At 42.1% G+C, this 21,921-nt stretch overlaps 1 protein-coding gene and 1 long non-coding RNA gene across 2 annotated transcripts in view; one reads left to right on the forward strand and one right to left on the reverse strand.

The window, feature by feature from the left end:
* MEI1 (meiotic double-stranded break formation protein 1) overlaps positions 1 to 21,921 on the reverse strand; it is a 38,658-nt gene that overhangs the window by 568 nt on the left and 16,169 nt on the right. The window contains exons 13-30 of the mRNA XM_081928647.1: positions 20,951 to 21,042; positions 19,840 to 19,981; positions 18,861 to 18,972; positions 17,321 to 17,381; positions 16,912 to 17,009; positions 15,100 to 15,274; positions 14,842 to 14,989; positions 13,748 to 14,032; positions 12,349 to 12,514; positions 11,347 to 11,451; positions 10,120 to 10,230; positions 8,049 to 8,230; positions 6,624 to 6,705; positions 5,454 to 5,644; positions 4,908 to 4,989; positions 3,481 to 3,587; positions 2,353 to 2,484; positions 886 to 995 (exon numbers count right to left, since the gene is read on the reverse strand). Coding sequence (XP_081784773.1) covers positions 886 to 995; positions 2,353 to 2,484; positions 3,481 to 3,587; positions 4,908 to 4,989; positions 5,454 to 5,644; positions 6,624 to 6,705; positions 8,049 to 8,230; positions 10,120 to 10,230; positions 11,347 to 11,451; positions 12,349 to 12,514; positions 13,748 to 14,032; positions 14,842 to 14,989; positions 15,100 to 15,274; positions 16,912 to 17,009; positions 17,321 to 17,381; positions 18,861 to 18,972; positions 19,840 to 19,981; positions 20,951 to 21,042 — 2,381 coding nt within the window. The remainder of the gene's footprint in view (positions 1 to 885; positions 996 to 2,352; positions 2,485 to 3,480; positions 3,588 to 4,907; positions 4,990 to 5,453; positions 5,645 to 6,623; positions 6,706 to 8,048; positions 8,231 to 10,119; positions 10,231 to 11,346; positions 11,452 to 12,348; positions 12,515 to 13,747; positions 14,033 to 14,841; positions 14,990 to 15,099; positions 15,275 to 16,911; positions 17,010 to 17,320; positions 17,382 to 18,860; positions 18,973 to 19,839; positions 19,982 to 20,950; positions 21,043 to 21,921) is intronic.
* LOC309379503 overlaps positions 15,289 to 21,921 on the forward strand; it is a 169,087-nt gene continuing 162,454 nt past the window's right edge. Inside the window, exons 1-2 of the long non-coding RNA XR_014172518.1 lie at positions 15,289 to 15,620; positions 15,992 to 16,129. This is a non-coding gene — a long non-coding RNA (uncharacterized lncRNA). The remainder of the gene's footprint in view (positions 15,621 to 15,991; positions 16,130 to 21,921) is intronic.

The raw sequence follows: 21,921 nt of genomic DNA on the forward strand, positions 1-21,921 counted from the left end.
AACTTCCACTTGCACAACAGGTCTTCTCTCCCCAAATAAACTTGGCTTGGAGTGTGTGTGTCAGGAGAACCCCTGGAACAGCTGTGCGAGGTGAAGAGAGAGGGGGTGGTTGCATTTGGCAAGCTGACAAGCCTGCCCTGACTGAGCAATCAACATAGCATGATATTAAATTCCTCCCTGTGTATTTTCCAAGTTTCTTGGTTGTGGTAAGGCAGGCATGGCCAAACTTGGCCCTCCAGATGTTTTGGGACTACAACTCCCATCATCCCTAGCTAACAGGCCCAGTGGTCAGGGATGATGGGAATTGTACTCCCAAAACATCTGGAGGGCTAAGTTTGGCCATGCCTGTGCCAAGGCAACAGAACCCATTAATCCATTTAAACTGCACAAACCCAAAGTTCCAGTATGCACTTCAATTGCTCATGCAAAAAAGTAAGAATCTGGAGGCACCCAGGGACATTCCGCACAATGCCACAAAACCGACTCACTGTTCTTCATTGCAAACATTACTAGTTTGACCACTGCTTTGTTTGCAATCTAATCCGAACAATGAAAAATATTTAATAGAACAATGAGGAAGGCAAACAGCAAGCCTTTGGATGTCTTTTTCAAAACCGGACTTTTTACTTTATTTAGGACTTAAGCAATTATTGTAAACTAGGGCCCTTTATATCTAATGCTGACTGCTTTACATTGTCTGAGTGCAAGTGATGAAAAGGCAAAAAGCACTTTGACAGGGTTTTCTTTTTACCTTTTTGAAAGTATCTTCATACTCTTCCCAGTGGATGTCACAAAATAGCCGGTCTAGTCTCAACCTCAGACCTACGCAGATGGCGGCCTGTACCTTACTCCAGTAACTTTGCACGCATCCTGCCAAAAGGATACATCATGCCTGGAAAGGTCGCCTGACTGCTGCTTGTTGATGGGAGGCTCTCCAGCAAGGTCTGAACAGATGCTGCTTGAGTTGAATCCACCTGACATTTTCCCCTTTGAAGCTTACATCAAAGTGAAAGGAATTACAGAAATAATTAACATGTTTGTTTCTTCCTATCTCCCTTTCCTTCATTTCCTACAATAGCAATAAAAGCCAAAGGCATAGCCATATGTCAGCTTTCCATGCTGGCTTAGTGCTGTAGTACTGAACCAGAGGAACAAAGGGTACGTGGAAAGAGTGCTTCTCTGTAAATTAAGGAATAAGTAACTGTAGATGGAATCTAACATTAGTCATACTCAGAGGAGACCAGTGAAATTCATGGACTTAAGTTACCAAACCCTCTGCAATCTGCTGCCTGAAGCAAGTGGCTTTTGCTAAAGCTGTTAGAACCATTTCAGAATCACCGTGGAGGTTACTCTCATTGAGGAATCACTGCATCTTATTTAAGGTATTTATTATTACCTTCATAATAAATATCCTAGGGCAGTTTACAATCCCAGGTAAGAAAACTGCTGTTATCTTTTTAAAAATTAATATTTTAATTTGATTTTAAAAAGTATAAACATACAACAAAAAACAGCTACGAATCCAAATATCAAGATTGCTCTGAATCTCCTGACTTCCTCCCATCCCTTCCATGGGTCCTAACTATATTATTTATAATATAGTCATCCAAATTTTTGATCCTTCTAAATTATCCATACATTCCTTTACTTTACAAGTGTGGTTAAAATCCTGCTAATGTTTTAACCTGCTTGCAGTGGTCTTGTAAATAAATTATACACTTTTCCCATTCCTTGTTAAAGTTCTTCCCTTCTTGATTTGCATGGACAGGCAGAGTTCCCCCCAACCCTAGGCGACCCCCGAGTGGAATAATGGTTCAAGACAACGTGCTATGGGATTAAAATTGGCCACAACTTTATTAAGTTTCAGATGTAGGGAGACCTTGGCTTAGACATTGGGTGTTTATCCTTCCCAGTCCCCAGCTGGGGATCTGGGAGACATCAGGGTTATCCAGAATGTGTGGGAATTGGGCCGTCTCTGGAGAAATATGTTCAAGCAGAGAGCCCACCCTCCATTTCGCCACCGTCACAGGGGAGAGCAATGACAACCTCTCGGTGTATGGCCAACGCCTCCCCTCAAGACCCCTTTAACGGGGAACCCTAGGATCACCGCCACAAGGGAGGCGTGGGTCGCCACTTCACCACCCCTCCACACACATTTAGGAAGATAGACTAAAGGATTCTGCCCTGAAACCGTCACTCGAGGCTGCAAAATCAGTGCTGTAATGTGAAATGAACTTCCATTAATGATGATGATGATGGCAGCAGCAACAACAACAACCCATAACAACCATTCTTATGATATCACTCTCAAGTTACTGCTTACTGTTACGAGATCATTTCCAAAGGGCTCACCTGAACAAGAAAGGAGCGAAGTGCACTGATTGTGACATCAGAAAGTTCTGCCAATTTAGCACTGGCTGCTTCTTCAAGTATGCGGCCAATTTCAATTGGAGAAATAATTCTAGTGTTCTGATACCTTATAAACTTTAAAACATAGTAATTAAAGTTAATTTATTTTCTTGTGGCATGGAGTTCCATAGTTCAGCTTTCCTCAAGTACGATACAAACACTGGCTCCACAGCAGGGGTGCCAACTTGAATAAAATATTGTGGGGGCCCAAATAAACCCCACCTGCATAACTGATCACATGATGCAGTGCACACACACAGCATTTGAATGGGAATGCCCATCAACTTTGTGATTTTATTGTGGGAGCCCAAGCCCCCACGGCTCCTAGGAACTGGCTCCTATGCTCCAGAGGTATCATAAAACAACTTCCCCTTTTTTAGGCAGAACTTGCTGACCTTGAGATGTCAGGTATGAAGAACTGGCTGTGACCCTTCAGGTCTTGTTGAACTCCCATAAGCCTCAGCTAGCATGGACAGTGGTCAGGGATGATGGGGATTTGAATCCAGAAACATCTGTAGGGCCACAGGTTCCTTAACCCTGGTCCCTGGGGAGGGGGGTATCTTTCCATACCGTTCACAAAATCCCCAACTTTTTTTAAAAAAATGTTTTTTATTTAAGTGGGTCTCCAATTTTGACTTGAGCAAGAGCATTGGGGAAGCAGCACTTAATCCTGCCTACTCCAACATTTCCCTGATGGAAAACGCCGCTCGCACCCTGAAGCTGCTGTTGCCTTTCTGGAGTGGAAGACACACTATACAGAGCTGGCGGAGGGAGATTTTGATCAAGGAAATTGTGGAGGATAAAGAGACAAATCACTTCTCTCCAGTGCCACAGCTCTGATCAGAATATGAGCTAACAACAACTATATTTGATTGTTTTTGTTTTATTGTAAAATCAGGAAATTCAATTATTTATACCTGTTTTGGCCCTAACAAACACTACAGGGCTACAGAATTTGCCTGTATATTGCCCATTTTTAATGTACACAGCATAAATACCTGCAGATACACTGTGTTCTTTAACAATATACTAGAAACTTTCAGGATAGCAGTTTATAGCCCCCATACTCACCAAAGCTACTAGTCTTAGAATTTCTGGGTGAAGAAATGAATTATCGACACTATCTAGGAGAGAGATCAGCAGGAATTTATTCCATGGTTGTGAGACAATATGGGATGCTAGAAATGTAGAAAGCAATTGTAGTTAGCTTTTTAAAAAAACATTCTATCTAAAGATACTTACTCATATGGAATGAAACTTCCTTGAAGTCATAAAAAAGAATTTCCGGAGATAAAATTTACTATTGCACCTCCCTGCCCCTCCCCCCGCAAAAAATATTGCTGGTAATAATTTAAACTCTTACCTAATTCATTCATTCACAACAAAAATGTACTGGAGTAGTGAAGCAGAGAAAAGAAATAATAATTTCAGGGAAGGCAAGCTCTAGGAAAGTGACAATGTTATCATAATTGAGCTTAGACCACTGGAATATTATCTACTTTATGTGAAATATAGTATGAAAGTTGTTCAATAAGGCTACTTCTACCTCACTGCTGCATATACCATTATAAACGCCACATGACCCCACCTTAATACTGAAAAGGCTTTTTCACAGTGGCCATTGACACACCATTTCAAATCCACCTAAATGAAACCTTCCATAAAACTCTTCCCTACACCAGGATACAATCCATATCAGCATTATTTTTGCAGGATTGCCACTTTTTGCTTGCTTCCGGTGGGTCACATGACACATCTCCCTACCTGTAGTTATTTAATAGGCATGCAGAGAGGTGCATGTGTTTGCCTTCAAGGAGAAAAAGGGGGAACACATCACATTTTAAGCATACATGGCAGTCTGTACAGGTGCACGTGCACTTTACCTGAGTAAAACGAAAACATCTTTCAAATACCACCCACTTCCTTGTGCAATTAAAACTAATTACAGTGATTTATGTCACGGAATTGAGTGATAAGAAACTACACCGTGATCACTGAGCAACAAAGGCATTTGCAAAAAGTAAGGAATAAATATCTTGGAACAGGGGCTTTGGTGTAGATTGTGCCCAGGTGCTTTTCTAAGGCAATTGTCAGAGACACCCTTATGCTGCTGGTTACCATTAATCCATAGAATAATTTACCAAACACTCTCTGTCCTAGTAATGCTAGGTAAAGGATGACCAGAACGTATCCTGTAGGCTCTGACCCAGATTGCCGTATAGGCAAGAGAGTTTGCAATGTTTTCTTGGGAACTGAATGAGATTCTTAGAACTGGAAACTTACATTTTGCTTTTCTATTACGTAAAGGGCATTCTCAACCACCTACCACCCTGATGCAAAGCAAGAAACACTCCGGAAAATGAGAGGCCAGCTTCTTCCCTCCCCTGCTACTAAAAATCTCTCCTGCGACTGGTGAAGATACTGTGCCCACCGATGCAGACAACCACAGCAAAGCAAAGGAATCAAGTGAACACATATAAGGCTGCTGAAAGGCGTACCAGTGATCGGGTTCCTCGAATGCAGGTATTCCAGCAAGACTTCAAGACAGCCAATAACAGTTTGAGATAGCAAAAGGTCCTTCTGCAAATGTAAGGGAAAGGGTGAGGGCATGAATCATTGCCACCAAATCCCACAACAAAACTACTTATTAGGTTAGAACTGATGTAGAAGTGGCTCCCCACCCCCCATTCCACTATCGAAATTATGCAAAATGTTGCTCAGATAACTCTTAAGATTGCATGGCAGCCTCTTTAGTAAAGTAGCAGAAGTGAGCTGCTGCTAGTGAGGGACTTAAGCTGTAGGAAGCTACAGTACAGTACTTAAAAAAAGACTTGTCATGGACAAAGTCCTGGGATCTATATTCATTCTGCACTGGAAATTAAATAATGATCCAAAAAGCCTCTCAGTAGTGAAACAGTTCAGTTCTAGAAACAAGGAAAGTTTGCGAGACGGCAGTGGACTGTATGCCTTTCTCCTGTGTTTGAAATAGATCGACAGCGTTGCTGATGGCAAAATGGTTTCAGTTATTATCACTAGACTTCTACCTGGAGCAGGAGGTTCTGTAGATGGATAACCAAGGACACTACATGCCGCATGGCTACTGGACACAGAGAGGCATCCCCTTCTGACTGTGGAAGTTCATTCCCATGTTCATCTGTAGACCGGACAGCAAACTTCACAAAGGATGAGCAGAGGTTCTGCCTAAAGAAGGCTCTCAGAAACTGAAGGATGCTGACTGGGTATAAAACCATCTATTAGTACTTTACATTCGTACTTTAGCAACAATGATTTACTATTCTAGCATGATGACGACAATTGTATTTGCTAGTTACCTTTCTTACAGGTAGCTCTAAGCAACTTGCATTGTCCCATCCTACATGTGCAGTGCGTGTTTAGCAGAGGCTGGTACACTAAGTCTACAGCAGCACAGCCTTCCCAAGGAACAGGTAAAAAGAAAAAGAAAAAACTCCCCCCCAAATCTCACAGACAAACACTCTCTTTCCTGTCCTAAACATATTTTATACTTCTGTTTGAATCTACTGTTCTCTAGCCTATCAGGCCTCTGTATGTTAATGCCTGGATTAATCTTTTCATTTTGTTTTGGGAAAGAAAATGGATTAGCTGACTTATTTATATGCAGTGTTAATTTCAAGTACTTTTATTCAATATGACTTGATTGTAAGGTAAAAAAATGCATCTGAAAAAGACATAAAAGCCATTTTAATGATTAGCCTTCTCAGAAAATAAAAACTAATGTTTGAAAGTTTGCAAGTCCCCCCCCCCATCTTTTATATAGTAATCTATAATGTATTCAAATGCTGCTATGATCTTCAAGCCACTTGGGGCCCAGTGAATGGCCTGGGAGCATTTGATGATGCAGCACTGTTGAAGTGTGTGTAGATTTGATCAGTTCGAGAGTGGGAGGGGGGAATGTTCCATATTTACTTTTGAACGTTCACCATTTTATTAAACAATAAATTTAATAATAATAATATAGTTTCATGTAGGAATTGAGCAAGCCCTGCATATAGATAAGATGCCCTGATCCTGCACACATAAATGAACTGGGAAACCACAAAGGACTGCAGCTTCCCAGGGGTTTCTACATTAGGCCAGATTTATGCCATTTCTTAGCCAAAGTGACTTCCGTTTTTATAACATGTGAAGCAGCCTTTAGTGCTCTCTTATCTGATGCTGGCAAATATGCAGCCTACCAAAGAACAGGGTGGGTTTCTTCCTCTTGAAGGCAAGTGCGCTGAAGACCTGGTCCACATCAAGGCAGATGATATGATCAACCTTTCAGAAATGAATCAGAAAATGTTTGGTGACGGGAGCGATTGGAGTGAAGGAAGCAGCCGGGTTGCTAATTTTCTTTGTCCAGCCGTCTATTACCAACCCCTCAAAAGACACTGGATCTGCAGCTCATTAAATGTATTCCCAGTATTATTCACTTATGGAATTAAATAGAGCTTCCATGACTTCTAAGGGATTATAGACAGAATGAGGGAACACAGGCAGTCAGCTATGCAAATCTGCTTTTGATTCATCCTCATTATTAACACTCTGGTAAAATGAATGAGGCTAATCATTTACTAAACTGCTGTTTCCCCTTCAGAGGATTAGGGAACAGCACAACATTAGCTCACATTCATGAGCTTTAGACGCATCCATCTATCCATTCTGAACATTTTGTGCTTGCCAAAACTGAGGGAACAACATCAAACAACGACAGGAGACCATCAGGAATTATCCTAATTCACACACAGGATAAACTAAAGTTCAATTTCTGAATATGATACCAATACATTGACCTTATATCACCTGTTTCTAAGCCATTCATGTAATGGCTCATTTACATATAATACCTATCTATCTTATGGAATAACATGGTTTGGGACTTGAAATGCTGATTTTGCTGTTGGGCTAAATTATTCCTAGGCTGGGGTATGATAAACTATGTCTGTGTTCATTATTAAGCCAAGATAGGAACCAGATCTTTGCCATACAGCAGTCCCTTCACAGCGTAAACAATAAAACCAGCATGAGTGCTGTTACATACATATAATGTCTGTGGGTATTTGGTTTGCCACTGTGGGAACAGAAAGTTGGACCAGATAGATCTCTGGTCTCATCCAGCAATACTCATCTTACATTCTTGAGTCTCCAATTAACCATGGTTTCCTGTTTCATTTGAACTGGGAAACTATTAATCCTAAACCTTAATTTGAAGTTAGTTTAAGACCTTTGTCTTAAACTAACTTCTACTTAACTTCTACTAACTTCTACTTCTACTTAAACTAACTTGAAGTTAGTTTAAGAGCTTTGGAGTAGTTCCAAAGCTCACAACCATCATTTTCCATGGAAAAGAAAACAATGGCTAATTAGAGACCTCCTGGTTTGATTGATCAAATTGCAAAGAGGGGAGGAAAGGGCTGCCTATGCAGACAAAAGGCTAACTATTATCTCAGCTTAATAAACCAATATGAACCTTCAGACTGGGATTACAGTTAATGCAATAGATTTAGGGAACCAATAATTAAAAAGTTAATAATGCTTAAACTTTGTGCATTGTGCCTATGAATAAAAGCAGCAATTTTTATCTGTACTTTCTAATGCAAAAGTTTTACAGTATTTCTAACCTCTGTATTGTAAATGTGTTGTTGAGTCAAGAGAGAAGAAATCAGCAGCCAAGCAGAGCAGAGAAGTGCTTCACTGGATGAGGGCAAAGCAGGTTCAGAAGAACAGGCAGGCAACCAAGTGAGGTGGATAATTTTCTCAAGTAGCTCTAGCAAAGGTGTGTTGGAAAATAACATAGTCACCACTGTAAAGGAAGAAAGGGTCTAACAAGCCATGTGCAACGGGCATAGCAGAAAGGCAGCAGCTGCCAAGAGCACCAGGAAAGATCAGTCATGAGCAGCTACTGAAATGAAGGGGCACCATCCTTTTCTGCCCCAAGTCCACCACGACTCCAAGATTCTTGGACTATCAAATAATATATTTTAACTACATGCATGATACTGTTACTAAGCAATGTAATACTGAACAATGCTTGTTAAGTACAAGTAGGCTCTTTATGATAGATAGATAGATGATAGATAGATAGATAGATAGATAGATAGATAGATAGATAGATGATAGATAGATAGATAGATGATAGATAGATGATAGATAGATAGATAGATATAGATAGATAGATAGATAGATAGATAGATAGATAGATGATAGATAGATAGATAGATAGATGATAGATAGATAGATTAGATAGATAGATAGATAGATAGATAGATGATAGATAGATAGATAGATATAGATAGATAGATAGATAGATAGATATAGATAGATGATAGATAGATAGATGATAGACAGATGATAGATAAATGTGACTGTCCTCCCTTCTTTTGCACAAGATAGGCAGACAAAATATTCAGAATTTTTAAAGCCAGTGAAGGAACAAATGCCCCAGCATGTCAGAAAATTGATGTTCAATGTCCTCCCCGTGCCCCCTACAAGGGCTCCTGTAGATTTGCATCATGTAGTGGAAAATCGCAATTAAGTTTGTGCTCTATACCTATTTTAAATAGAAAGTAACTTAATGAGATATATGTGCAGAATGAACAAGTAGGAGAGAGGCCTTTTTAAACAGCCTTTTCTCCTGTCGTGCCATGTCTTTAGCAGTCCTCATAGTCAGATGTTGAAAGAGGGAGGTTCTGGCATCTGCACTGGATTCAAAGAAAGGCTCCAGACACAGCCTCTAAGAAGGATTTTCTCCTCCTCCCTTCCAACCACAACCGGCTGCCTACAGCATATTCTTTCTACTTCTTCATTTTGGGGGAGGGATTTATGCTGGGTGGGAAGTTCGGTGTGTGACTGGACCTTCGGTGGCTTCCATACTTTCCTGCTAAACTGCAGCGACTTGGCTAAATAATCTCATGAGAGGCTGCAGGCCTCCCACCGCCCCTGTCATGTATTTGGCCATATGGAAGATGCTCCTCATTGTGTGGGGGTTTTGAGGGGGGGAATTCCTTAATGTGCGATGCCCTTCCCTTTCTTCTCTCTCCTCCCACCCCTGTCCCTGGCAGGGAATGGGGGGGGGGGGACTCCAGGAACTTCCCACTCCTTCAGTTTCCCTCAGTTTTTAACAAGATGGAGCCCTGGCGCCTCCTCCTTTCTTCTCTGCACATGGCTCCTGTTAAGTTGTGGGTGAACATATCAGACGACACAGCTATTCTTCAAACAGCTCTCATTTATTCACAGGCCAGAACGGAACTGAACTGAAGGGTTCAGCCAGCCTGCTTATATAGAGCTCCACTACAACGCAACTGTAACAACTTTCTGTAACTATCCAATCACTGAACGTCACTTTCAATCCCTTATTTGCATGTGTGGACCTGAGTGAAAACTATCTACAGTATCCCCCTGCTGGCCCAGGGTGAGAACTTCAGTACATAACAGCTCCAACACCTACTAGTATGGACCAGAGAAACTGTGATTTCAGACAAGGGGGAGAAACTCATTTTGCACATGCATATACTACAGTGGCTGAATTCAAATGGGGGAAATGTGGATTCACACAGCAACAGTGCTCCAGTAGGGGCAGGCCCCTTGTAGCAAACTGCCCTGAGACCTGCGGGTATAGGGCAGTACACAAATTTAATTAATAATAAGATTGAAGGAGGAGTGGGCAGTTAGAATCCGTTTTTCACTTTTTACCTGTTTTCTGGCTGGCTGGTGTTGTCTGCTGAAGGCTCCAATACAGGTAGTTGAGGGACGGATGCAGAACTTCATGGTCTGTTGGGCTGCATTTTCCAGACAAATTGCTGACTGTGTGATAGAAATACTCAATATAATTTTCATCTTTTTTCAATTCCAATATGCTAAATATTTGGGGGGAAAGGCTCGATATGAAAACAGCTACACCTGCTCAGATCGCCAATCAAATCAGTGTGCAATGCAATTCACAGACACTGACAAAATCCATCTGGCTTCAAAGCAGAGCGCAAGAAATCCTGAAATAAATATTGCCACAGCTGTGCATCATAATTAACAACTCCTCACCAGCATACATTTTGGAGGTTAAAGCAGGATACTATTGCTACCATCAGAAACATACTACAGGGAATGTAGAAAACCTGGGGAAAGCAGACACATAGCCAGAGTGGCCTAGTGGTTAGAATGTGGGACTAGGATCTGTGAAACCAGCAGGGAGAACCATGCATGCCACTTTGAGCTCCTTGGAGAAAAAAGTGGGAAATAAATGCAATAATAAATAAATCTATAAATCTTCCAGGGAGCTCAGAGTAGTGGAGTTATTCACCCCCATTTTATCCTTACAGAAAGCTCTCTGAGATTAGACAAATAGATAAATGTCGCACCCAAAGTCACCCAGTGAGTTCAGTCCCTGAATGGGAATTTGAACCTGAATTTCTTATACCCTAATCTAGCACTCTAGATGGGACGCAGGTGGCGCTGTGGGTTAAAGCCTCAGCGCCTAGGACTTGCCGATCGAAAGGTCGGCGGTTCAAATCCCTGCGGCGGGGTGCGCTCCCACTGCTCGGTCCCAGCGCCTGCCAACCTAGCAGTTCGAAAGCACCTCCGGGTGCAAGTAGATAAATAGGGACCGCTTACCAGCGGGAAGGTAAACGGCGTTTCCGTGTGCGGCTCTGGCTCGCCAGATGCAGCTTTGTCACGCTGGCCACGTGACCCGGAAGTGTCTCCGGACAGCGCTGGCCCCTGGCCTCTTAAGTGAGATGGGCGCACAACCCCAGAGTCTGTCAAGACTGGCCCGTACGGGCAGGGGTACCTTTACCTTTACCTTTAATCTAGCACTCTAGCCACAACACCACACTGTAGCTATTAGACCCGTCAACTAAGATGCCCCAGATAAAATATTCTCATCTCTAAACCAAAGATCCATACTGAATAAATTCAGAAGCTCACCCAGATGAAGCAATCTGAAATCCGTGCTGTCCAGCTCTCTTTCTGTCGCATGCCTGAGTTGAACGAGGAAGAGGAGGTTCAGTAAAAGGGGCTGGGCCTGGTTGACTAAAAAGAAACATGAAAGAAAATTACTTATTGGCCTCTAGACTACAAAAACTGAGAAAACAAACAAGTCCTGCAGGAACTATCTTCTGTGTACATGGTGAACACCTTCTTTGTCACAGACAGAAACCATTTTTTTTAAATCTGGAGAGCTAAAGAGTTATTATGCCCTGTTAGAAGCAGTGAAAAGCTATAATTAAAGTAACAGGCTGCTGTGGGCTGTCCTAAACAACATGTACCATTTCAAATCAGAACATGAGATTGACTCTAAGGCTGTGTTGCCTTACAGCAGAGGGTCAGCTGATTTTGCATCAGAAGGACGCTGATATACAAACTAACAGATGGCACGCTGCGTATCAGATGAGCAAGGATGCACAATGATCAACATGATTTGCCCTGCAAACAGATGTGCTCTTAGTAAAGACTTCAATGTCTGCCCTGAATCAAACATAGCGCTGGCTCAATTGATGGGTGTAAAACATGTTTGTTTGATAAAAAACTGTGTCAGTGCTAATTCATCACATATGTGACAATTTCTATCCCAATCAAGAAAGAAGAATCAAGTAGCATAATGGAGGAAGTATGAAGAGCCACCACTTATTTCACAGCAGTTATGATGATGTCATGTCCAGGGGCACCATTTATAAACTCTCTGCATGGCAAATAGTAGGCTTTTCTCAGAGAGAAAAACCCACCAAATGAGCAAATCAGGGGAAGAGACAGATTACATTAGCAGGCATAGCTAAGGGTTAAACTTGAATTGAAAAATTCCCAAATTCCTCTGTTAAATTTCCCCAAAATATTGTCTTGCTCTGACACATAGGAGCAGGGAAATACTTGGCCCAATAGCTCCTGTGGGCAGTATTTAAATTACTTGAGGGCATTTGGTCTGTCACTCACCTTGCAAAACGCTGGAATTGTTTTCTACCAGAAGATTCTGCAGAATCTGTAGAAATTGGCTTCGAAGAAGGTCACAGACATGGACATTCTCATCTATTTTCAGGAAGGCCTTCAGGGTAATGAGGACTTTGTGGGCTACTTCACTGGTGCCAACACAGACTAGATCCTGAGAAGAAAAGCAGACCAGGCCCAGTTTAAGCGAATGTTGCTGCTGCTGCTCTCTATGGTTATGGCACAGAGACTGATCTGGACCCCTACCTAGAAGCCAAATTCCAAAATCGTCAAGTTATCATACTAACCTGGATGCATGAGACATCATAGCAACACAGATATTCAAATGAAGTACTTTTTTAATCAACAGGCTGTGCTACAATTAAAGTCTGAATTACAGAAATAATTCTTGTAAAAGCCAAGGTGCAGTCAAGCACAGCCCCCACCCACCAAGAGAAAACTGGGTGACTCTGCTGCAATGCAGCCAAATTAGCGACACATTTTAAAACCATGAAGATCAAAATTATTTGTGTGTTTGTGTAATGCACAATTAAGGTCATTAGAATGTTTCTTGACTGTTATTAAAGCCAGTAGCACAAACAAGGGCCTGGCTGGATGAAGAGGAGTGATGGGAGGCATCCAGGGATGGCTGTGGGCAGTATGTCTACATTCCAGGGGGCTGGAATAAATGACACCCCCCCCAGGGTCCCTTCCAAATCTACAATTCTGTGATTCTATCTCATAAGTGTTATTAGGTTTTTAAGAAGGAAAAGGGACCGATTTATATTCTATCCATGTCAGCTAAAATATGAGCAGCCTATAATTGGAAAAAAAGGAGGAAGTCCCCCAAATAATAGCTTGGGAAGTTGAGCATTGATTAAACTGGTTAAGTTAATTTACCGGACTAAGGATGGAGAAAGACAAGGAAGAAGAATTAAAAGGTTTTTTTGTGGATATCAGAAGAATTCCAGTTTGAGGAATATTAATTAAATTTATGGAATAATAAATTCTAATAAATATGGATAATATTGTATGTATGGAAGGTTTTATAACATTGTGTATCAATATTTGTAAGTATTTTGGTATGGCATTAATTTTTTTAACAAAAAACCAGTTATGGCTAGATCTGTTAAGGGTGTTAACGCTGCAAACCCTTCCATCTTATGTTCAGCCTGTATGTACCAATAAAAACATACCAAACAAAGACACCACCGTCTCCAATGATCGTCATTCTAAGAAAACAAATCTGAGGCATGCTACATTTACTCTTTAAATGTGTGTGATATTTAATGCTGCTGATGGCGATGATGAAAACAAACAGATTTTGCAACACATGGAATCTAGGTAGGCAATCTAAATATTTCTACAAGGTGATCTTGTATTGATTTTTTTAAAAAATACTGCGTACCAGCAAGACAAGCAAAGCACTGGGATTGCCCTTCAGCATGCAAAGCAAACTGTTAAAGTTGTTTAAGGAGTCAGAAAAGCCAGCAGAGAGTCTTTTGTCAGTATCTTCAGATTCAGTGTGGCTGTAGTCTTCACAGGAAAGCCATAGATGAAGGATGCAGTGACCAAATCTTCCCATAAATTCAGGATAGCGTAAAAAAAAATTGAGGAGCAGAGGATGATGGACATACACCAGGCTCAGATCAGATATACTATCCAGGATCCTCCATATAGCAGAGAGCGAAGCCTGGATTTGGAGAGTTGGAAGGGGAAATCAGAAAAGTCAAAACAACCTCTTTAGGGACTGGTACATTTATAGTCCCTCTTATGAGGAACATAATCCTCCTAAAAGTCATTATAACAGGAAGAATTTCAACGTTATATTCATCTATACAAGGGGAATAGTACTATGAAAGCAAATTGAAGTCAACAGCTTCACAAGCAGACAATACCATTTTCATTAAAAATATCATCACATGCATATTTCTTTAAAAATTAAAAACTGCATCCTATAATACTTTGAATACTAGAACAAAATTAAACAGCTATGTATTTTCCAAATGTAAATGGCACATTCTGGATACAATTTATGACAGCATTTGTGGGTGGGGGCAATCCTCTCACTATCTTTTTGCAAAGGCCTGCCTCGTTTCTTTCAATGTTCTTGGTGCCTCCTGTACACTCTTTTCCACTCTCACTTACGAGTGTGTTACTACAGCACTGGATCAGGCATCTAACACAGTAGACATCCAGTATTCCTGTACTGTCTCACTATTCCACAAACTTATTCAGGAGGAGTTTTCTCCTTGCTAGATGGGTCCTACACTGCAACCCTATGCAAAACCAGAAGATGAATGATGGCTATTCTCCTACAGCAAGGCTACTTTCCTCATGAGAAAGCAGATGAGATATTGTGCTGCTGGTGCTGTATCCTGGATACTAGTACTAAGAGAACAAAACAGTGACTTTTAATTGTCTTGAAAGGAACATCGATAACAAACTTTCAGAAATGTGACAGTGTAGATTTTAAAAGCTGCTCTTAGAAGCAGTGATTACCAAGTCTAAAGCTTCGGTCTTGTCTTGACAGATTGCCAGAAGGTACAAAACAGCTTTGAAGACATATGGGGGTGGATAGTCTCCTTGGTCTTGGATTGACAGAAGAAAACGTCTTATAGCTGAGAAAAGCTCTGTTTCTGGAACAAATCTGAGAGCAAGGAGGTTTGTTTTTGGTTTGTTTTTTAAGTTAAGTGGATTGATCTCACCTACTGATTCTCTCCCCCCCTCCCCCCCCCCCGTTCCAGTCACTTCACTTACTTGTCTCCTTGACTAAAAGCAAAGTAGAAAAGAAGGAGGAGACTATACTGGTGACTACGAAGAGTTTCATCTAAACAGAAAGATTCTGGGGTCTCAGATAAGAGGCTGAGGCTTTCCTGTATCCCGAAGTTCAACAGTGGCAGACTCTTTTGCAAAAGTTCTGATAGGTCATGCACTAAAAAGAAAGGCAATCAGAAAATGGCATGAAAATGGCAGCAGCACAGAAACACAAAATAAAAAGCTGGGGGCACAGAACCCCAATGTCTGTTTACCCCCCCTCCCCCAAAAAGAAATATTGATAATACACTGGTACCTCTGGTTATAAATTTAATTCGTTCCGGAGCTCCGTTCTTAACCTGAAACTGTTCTTAACCTGAAGCACCACTTTAGCTAATGGGGCCTCCTGCTGCCACCAGGCCGCTGGAGAACGATTTCTGTTCTCATCCTGAGGTAAAGTTCTTAACCCAAGGTACTACTTCCGGGTTAGCGGAGTCTGTAACCCGAAGTGTTTGTAACCAGAGGTAAAAGGTAAAGGTAAAGGTACCCCTGCCCGTACGGGCCAGTCTTGCCAGACTCTGGGGTTGTGCGCCCATCTCACTTAAGAGGCCAGGGGCCAGCGCTGTCCGGAGACACTTCCGGGTCACGTGGCCAGCGTGACATCGCTGCTCTGGCGAGCCAGAGCTGCACACGGAAACGCCGTTTACCTTCCCGCTGGTAAGCGGTCCCTATTTATCTACTTGCACCCGGAGGTGCTTTCGAACTGCTAGGTTGGCAGGCGCTGGGACCGAGCAGCGGGAGCGCACCCCGCTGCAGGGATTCGAACCGCCGACCTTTCGATCGGCAAGTCCTAGGCGCTGAGGCTTTAACCCACAGCGCCACCTGTGTCCCAGAGGTACCACTGTAATAATCTATGCTTCTCTCATAGGTAAAGGTAGAGGGACCCCTGACCATTAGGGCCAGTCGTGACCGACTCTGGGGTTGCGGCGCTCATCTCGCTTTATTAGCCGAGGGAGCCGGCGTACAGCTTCCGGTCATGTGGCCAGCAGGACTAAGCCGCTTCTGGAGAACCAGCGCAGCGCACGGAAACGCCGTATACCTTCCCGCTGGAGCAGTACCATTTATCTACTTGCACTTTGACGTGCTTTCAAACTGCTAGGTGGGCAGGAGAAGGGACCGAGCAACGCGAGCTCACCCAGTCGCGCGGATTCGAACTGCCGACCTTCTGATCGGCAACTCCTAGGCACCAGCCACGTCCCAGCTCCTGCCCACCTATGCTTCTCTCATATTGCCCTTCTATTCCACCTTACTCCACAAAAGAGACAGGAACATAAAATATGCTCCATAGCTCATGCTATCTTATATGAGACCACTGGCCAGAAAGTGATTACATTCAATTGTTTTAAAGATTGGGGGGGGCCATGCAGGTGTTGCAAGAGCCTCTACTTACAATACAAAGCTGTGTACACACACCCTGTTTACTCTGCATTGAGTATGATCTCATCATTGGTTTGGGAAGCAATGGGCTTTGGTCACAATCCCGTATCTGTCCTGTATCTATCCTGCTGGTTCTTAAGAAATACTGCATTTTGATGTGTTTTCCTCCAAACCAGTTTCAATCCAAATGGAGAAAAAGAATGACCTAGCTGCACTTTAAGCTAGCAATGTATACACAGCTAATGTCACTGAAGGCAGCTAACTCAAATAGTGTATCTTCCCCAAACCTTTTGCCACTATTTCTGTTCCCAGACCCAGCTGTATGCTGCCAGGTTCAAAGACACATCACACACACAGAAATCACTTTATCAAACTTGCCCTCTTGGGAAGAATCCTCCGGCATCTTTGAGGATGAATGAAGATTGAGGCATATGCTATGCAGGAAACTTGAACAAGCATGATTCAAACCAGGGTTACTTGAAAGAGAAAATAAATTATGCAAAATGAGAAACTGGAGGTGCAGACTTGGTCAAGACACCATCTCTAGTTGATTAATATCATGAGCTTTGAAGTCACCAAGGCTTAAGGCAGTAGTTAATTGTAGGCTTTATTTGCCATTTCCAGAACATCCAAAATTAACCTGGTGCTCTATGAAAATCATAAATCTCATGTCTAAGGGTCAACGTTACAAATCTATTAGAATGTCTACAGGTTAACACGGGAAATGAAGAGAAATGTTCCAAGAGAGATGAGCGTGAGAATTAGTTTTGCTATCCTAATTTAATACCTTTGTGCAGTGCAGAATTTGGCCTTCAGCTCCAGGTTCAGTTGGATGAAAGAGGAAGATGCTGGAGGGAAGGATAACAGTGCTCACATAAAATGTTTGAGTTAGGATTTTCAATTATACAATCTTAAGAGAATCTGAAGAGTGCCTAGCCAAGCCTTACTCAAGCCAAGGCAACAATAATTTCAAGGCTCTGAATATTCTAAAGGATTCTCTATATACTAAACATGATTTCATGTCTCACGATGTCTCGCTGATATTTCCAAGTGTCATTAGAGATGATTCCAGAGTTGCCACTATGGAATTATTTGCTTTTTATGGGGCATTTACATGATATTGTCATCAAATTGTTGTCCTTCTGCATTTTCCTCGTGCTCCTCGTTTCTTCCTCAGATCATGCATAATCCAAATTTATGGTAGAGCCAAACAGTAACGTAGTCTCTGCAGGTACAGGTACTCCTCTGTCTTTTTAAAGGTCTGGTTCTGAAGTGCACAGTGACATATTCAGGTGAGCCTATCCATATGCATCTACATTTTGGCTTGTCTTCATTGTTACCTTTCCAACTGGCCCCATTGAGGGCTTGTCTACACTTCCACTTGTCCTGCCGTTTCCCTCGAGGAAACCAACTTTTTTTCTGCTGAATTGAAACAAACATCAGCTGGGTTTTCTGTGGACTGATGTTTACTCCAATTCAGCGGTATAGAGTGGGTTTTCCTGAGGAAAGTGGTGGGACAAATGGAAAACAACTTGTGCCCATGCCCAAGCGGAAAACCTATTGGACCCCTGCTTTCTACTCACAGGACAAGCGGAAGTGTGGATGAGCCTTTAATCAAATCATTCTTAACAATTTTTAAAAATTTGTTTGTGCAAATAGTGCTTAAATAAAAAAGGCATTTTAGCACATCTTTAAAAATGTTTAAAGACATGATGCCCTTCCAGAGGGCACAATTTTAGCATCATGGTATTATAAATTAATTGTTTTAAACTGTTAGAATCATAGAATTGTAAAGTTGGACAGACCCCAAGGGTCATCTAGTCCAACCCCCTGCAATGCAGCTTAAGTCTGCCTATTTAAAAAGTGATTAAATAAATCATGCAAGAAAAAAAGTGTATTTGTACAAATTAAACAGAATATTAAAAATGGCTATAATTTTTAACTCAATTTCCCATCCTTTCTTTCATGGCTATGTCAAATTCACTAATGTGGATGAAACAAAGCAGTATGTACACACACATACAAAGTGCTATATCCCCTGAAGTGTGATAGTTAAATTTTAATTCTGCATGTAGCTTACAGCAGAAGAGCAATAATTGGGGAGAACTGAGCCACTAGCCTGCAGGCACTCTAGGTACAGAACACTTCCATTTTGATTGGAGAATGAAACATTTCAAAAACACATCTACTCTAATAGATGCTTCGTTAATGTTAGGGGTTCTTACTGAGCTTTATGACACATTAACATTCAGCAGCAACAAATTCTACAGCTTAATAATATGCTTCTGAAAGAAATACAGAAAATAGCCTCTTCCAGTTTTCCTTACCCAGCTTCATGGAGAATCTCTTACTTGAGTCTGGCATAACACTGAATAAGATGTTGAGGGTCGAAATTAAGACTTCCATGAGAGCTGGGTGGACAGCTCTTTCAGAATATTTCTGCAGGGAAAGGGGGCAAATATACTTTCACTGTTACAGAAAGAAATAACATGCAACTCAGATAAGACATGAGGAAATCTTTTTAATGGGCCTGACAAGTTTGATAACTCAGAACCACAGGGCATGGTCTAATAGAAAGCTCCTGTCCAAAAACAGCTTGTAACAAGAATCTAGATCTACAATGACTTCTGACAATAGACTTAATTTAATCTTTGGAAAGGGATGCGGGTGGCACTGTGGTCTAAACCAGAGCCTCTTGCGCTTGCCGATCAGAAGGTCAGCGGTTTGAATACCCGCGATGGGGTGAGCTCCTGTTGCTCAGTCCCAGCTCCTGTCAACCTAGCAGTTTGAAAGCACACCAAAAAGTGCAAGTAGATAAATAGGTACCGCTCCGGCGGGAAGGTAAATGGCGTTTCCGTGCACTGCTCTGGTTTCAGTGTTGTGCCAGAAGCAGCTTAGTCATGCTGGCCACATGACCCGGAAAAACTGTCTGCAGACTAACGCGGGGTCCCTCGGCCTGTAAAGTGAGATGAGCGCTGCAATCCCAGAGTTGTCTGCGACTGGACTTAACTGTCAGGGGTCCTTTACCTTTTTAAACTTTGAGTGCTCCTCTTTATCCCCCACATACCTAATAATTGGGGCAGGAAGTAGAGGGAAGGGCACAGCACCACTGCCTCCACCAGCCAATCTCTTCTGCATGGGGCACAAACTCTGTCATGCTCACTTTCCTAGTGCTGGTGTACTCAGGTCCTGCTAAAGCATCTAGTTAGCCGCTGTGAGAACAGGACGCTAGACTAGGTGTTCCTTGCTTCCGTATAAACATATGTGAACCACTTGATGCTTGGGTGGGGTAAAAGGAAACCCTACCATGACTATGGGAATGCAAAGAGAGTCAGAGATCCTCAGCAGAAACTCAGAAAAGCTTTTCAGTGTATCTTCATTCTCTGAGTTGGGAGCAGTGAAAGAATTCTCCTGAGCCACAGGGTCGTTTTGTGATTCCACAGCTAATCTAGAAAGACACACAGGACTGTCAGACGGGCAGAAGCTATTGCATCATGTTTCTACAGCATCCTGGCTGGACCTCAACTCTGTAACCAGAATGTTTTAGTTTGAATGTGTTCAATCTCCTCTTGGTATTAATGGCCTCTCAGAGAGCTTTTTGTCAGCAGAACCCTTCTCACGTCTTCAAAATGTGTTCATCAAACTCATGAAAGGGGAAAGAAACAAAGACTGTGCCTACTGTCTCCTCCCAAGTTCCGCACATTCGGTAGAAGATGATAGAGCTCTACAGACACACAGTTGTACATCAGGCATATATATATATGTAGGCACAGACTTCCAGTCACACCTTCCACTGAACATGTAAAGGACAGGGCCACCAGGTATGTTCCTGCTTTACTTTCCATGCGCTTTGAAGAGGTGAGTATGACTCCAAGCACTCAACCCTGCCTAAGTTCCAGAGGTGTTACAAAGATAATCTTAAGGATACAGCTATGAACTTTTAGGAAGATGGGTAGAGTGTAAACGCAGCACAACCAATAAATAAATGGTGCTACTTTGGGTGGGGGAGCCTACTTTAAAAGGCCCCACTGGGTTCCACTCCCCACCCCCACCAGAGCCTGCTAAAACATTGGGTTAGCTTTGTCCCTGGGGCTGGTGAGAGCCAGAACAGCGGCCCCCCAACCCATCCCAAAGCCAGCTTGGCTCCCAGCCAGAGCACAACCTTATCCGCTGCACAAAGGTGGCTTCCTGGTATTTTTAGCACATACGAAGAGTAAATCTCCAGGTCATCAGCTATTGAGCCACTTGAATGTAGAGGAGCAAAGCAGGAAACCCTGGTTCATACCCCTTTAATCATATCCGCAGACACAGATGCAAGCTTTGCGCATCTCCCCTACAATTTCAGAAAGCTGTGAACAAATTGCCATCTGATCTCTCTTAAATGTTCTTAGGCTAAAGACAGACAAAACTTCCTCACCTACAAGCATTTCTGAAGCTTTCTAAAGCACTCTGCAGGAACTGTCCCTGCTGTGAAACTGTTTTGTTCTGATGTCTGCTGCCTGGTTGACCCTATGATATTGAGATGAGAGAAAAGGACTTTCTTATGACCTTCTACTTCGTGCCACCAGAATATCACGTTAAATTAACAATTGCAGTCACCAAACGTTAGCTTGAAAAGCCCTCTAATTGTTTGAAAAACTACGGCTGCTCATCCATTTCTTCTCTTTTGCTATCATGAGCCACCGTTAATTCTTGTTCAGCAGATGCACACCAGCTTCTTGTACTGAAAAAGGCAGAAGAGAATTTCCCTCTTTTCTAGTCAGCAATAAATAACAATAGAAGTTTTCGTAACTCCCAAGTGTTTGGGTTACAGCACGTTATAGATTTAAGGAGTAACTCTGTCACACTATAAAAACAGGAAAGAATAAAACTAAGTTCTCCTAGAGATTAGCCTCTTTCTGTTTTAATGTCATTGCAAACTGATTCCTTGATTCTGAAAATGTGCTCCTGCACTGCACATATACTTGCAATACTTGTGTAATGTCTCTGCAACATGCACATAAGTCACATTTTGTGAAATTGCTCATCCTACATGTGTGGTATTGCAATATTTACACATCTACTGTAGAGGAACTCCACCTGAACTCAGTAAACTATACTTCCAAGTAAATACAAATAGGATTTGGTTGCATATGCTCACAATGTTCTGGAAAGCAGGTAAACATCAGGTGCATGTGCAGAGGGTGTCACTCATTCTTGTATTTTGGAACGACAAGAATTTGTTTCTTCTCCATCAAGACACTTTGTAACCATCTCTGCTATCCCCAGTATAGTACTCCTGACTTTGGGCTACACTATAAGGCTTAGCATGAACATGCAAACATTTATTCATTTCTATATTTTAAACTTTGTTGAAAACACATGCTTTGCCATCCCATTATTTGGACC

This window comes from Podarcis melisellensis, assembly GCF_964234715.1.
Source record: "Podarcis melisellensis genome assembly, chromosome: 10".
Lineage (NCBI taxonomy): Eukaryota > Metazoa > Chordata > Lepidosauria > Squamata > Lacertidae > Podarcis > Podarcis melisellensis.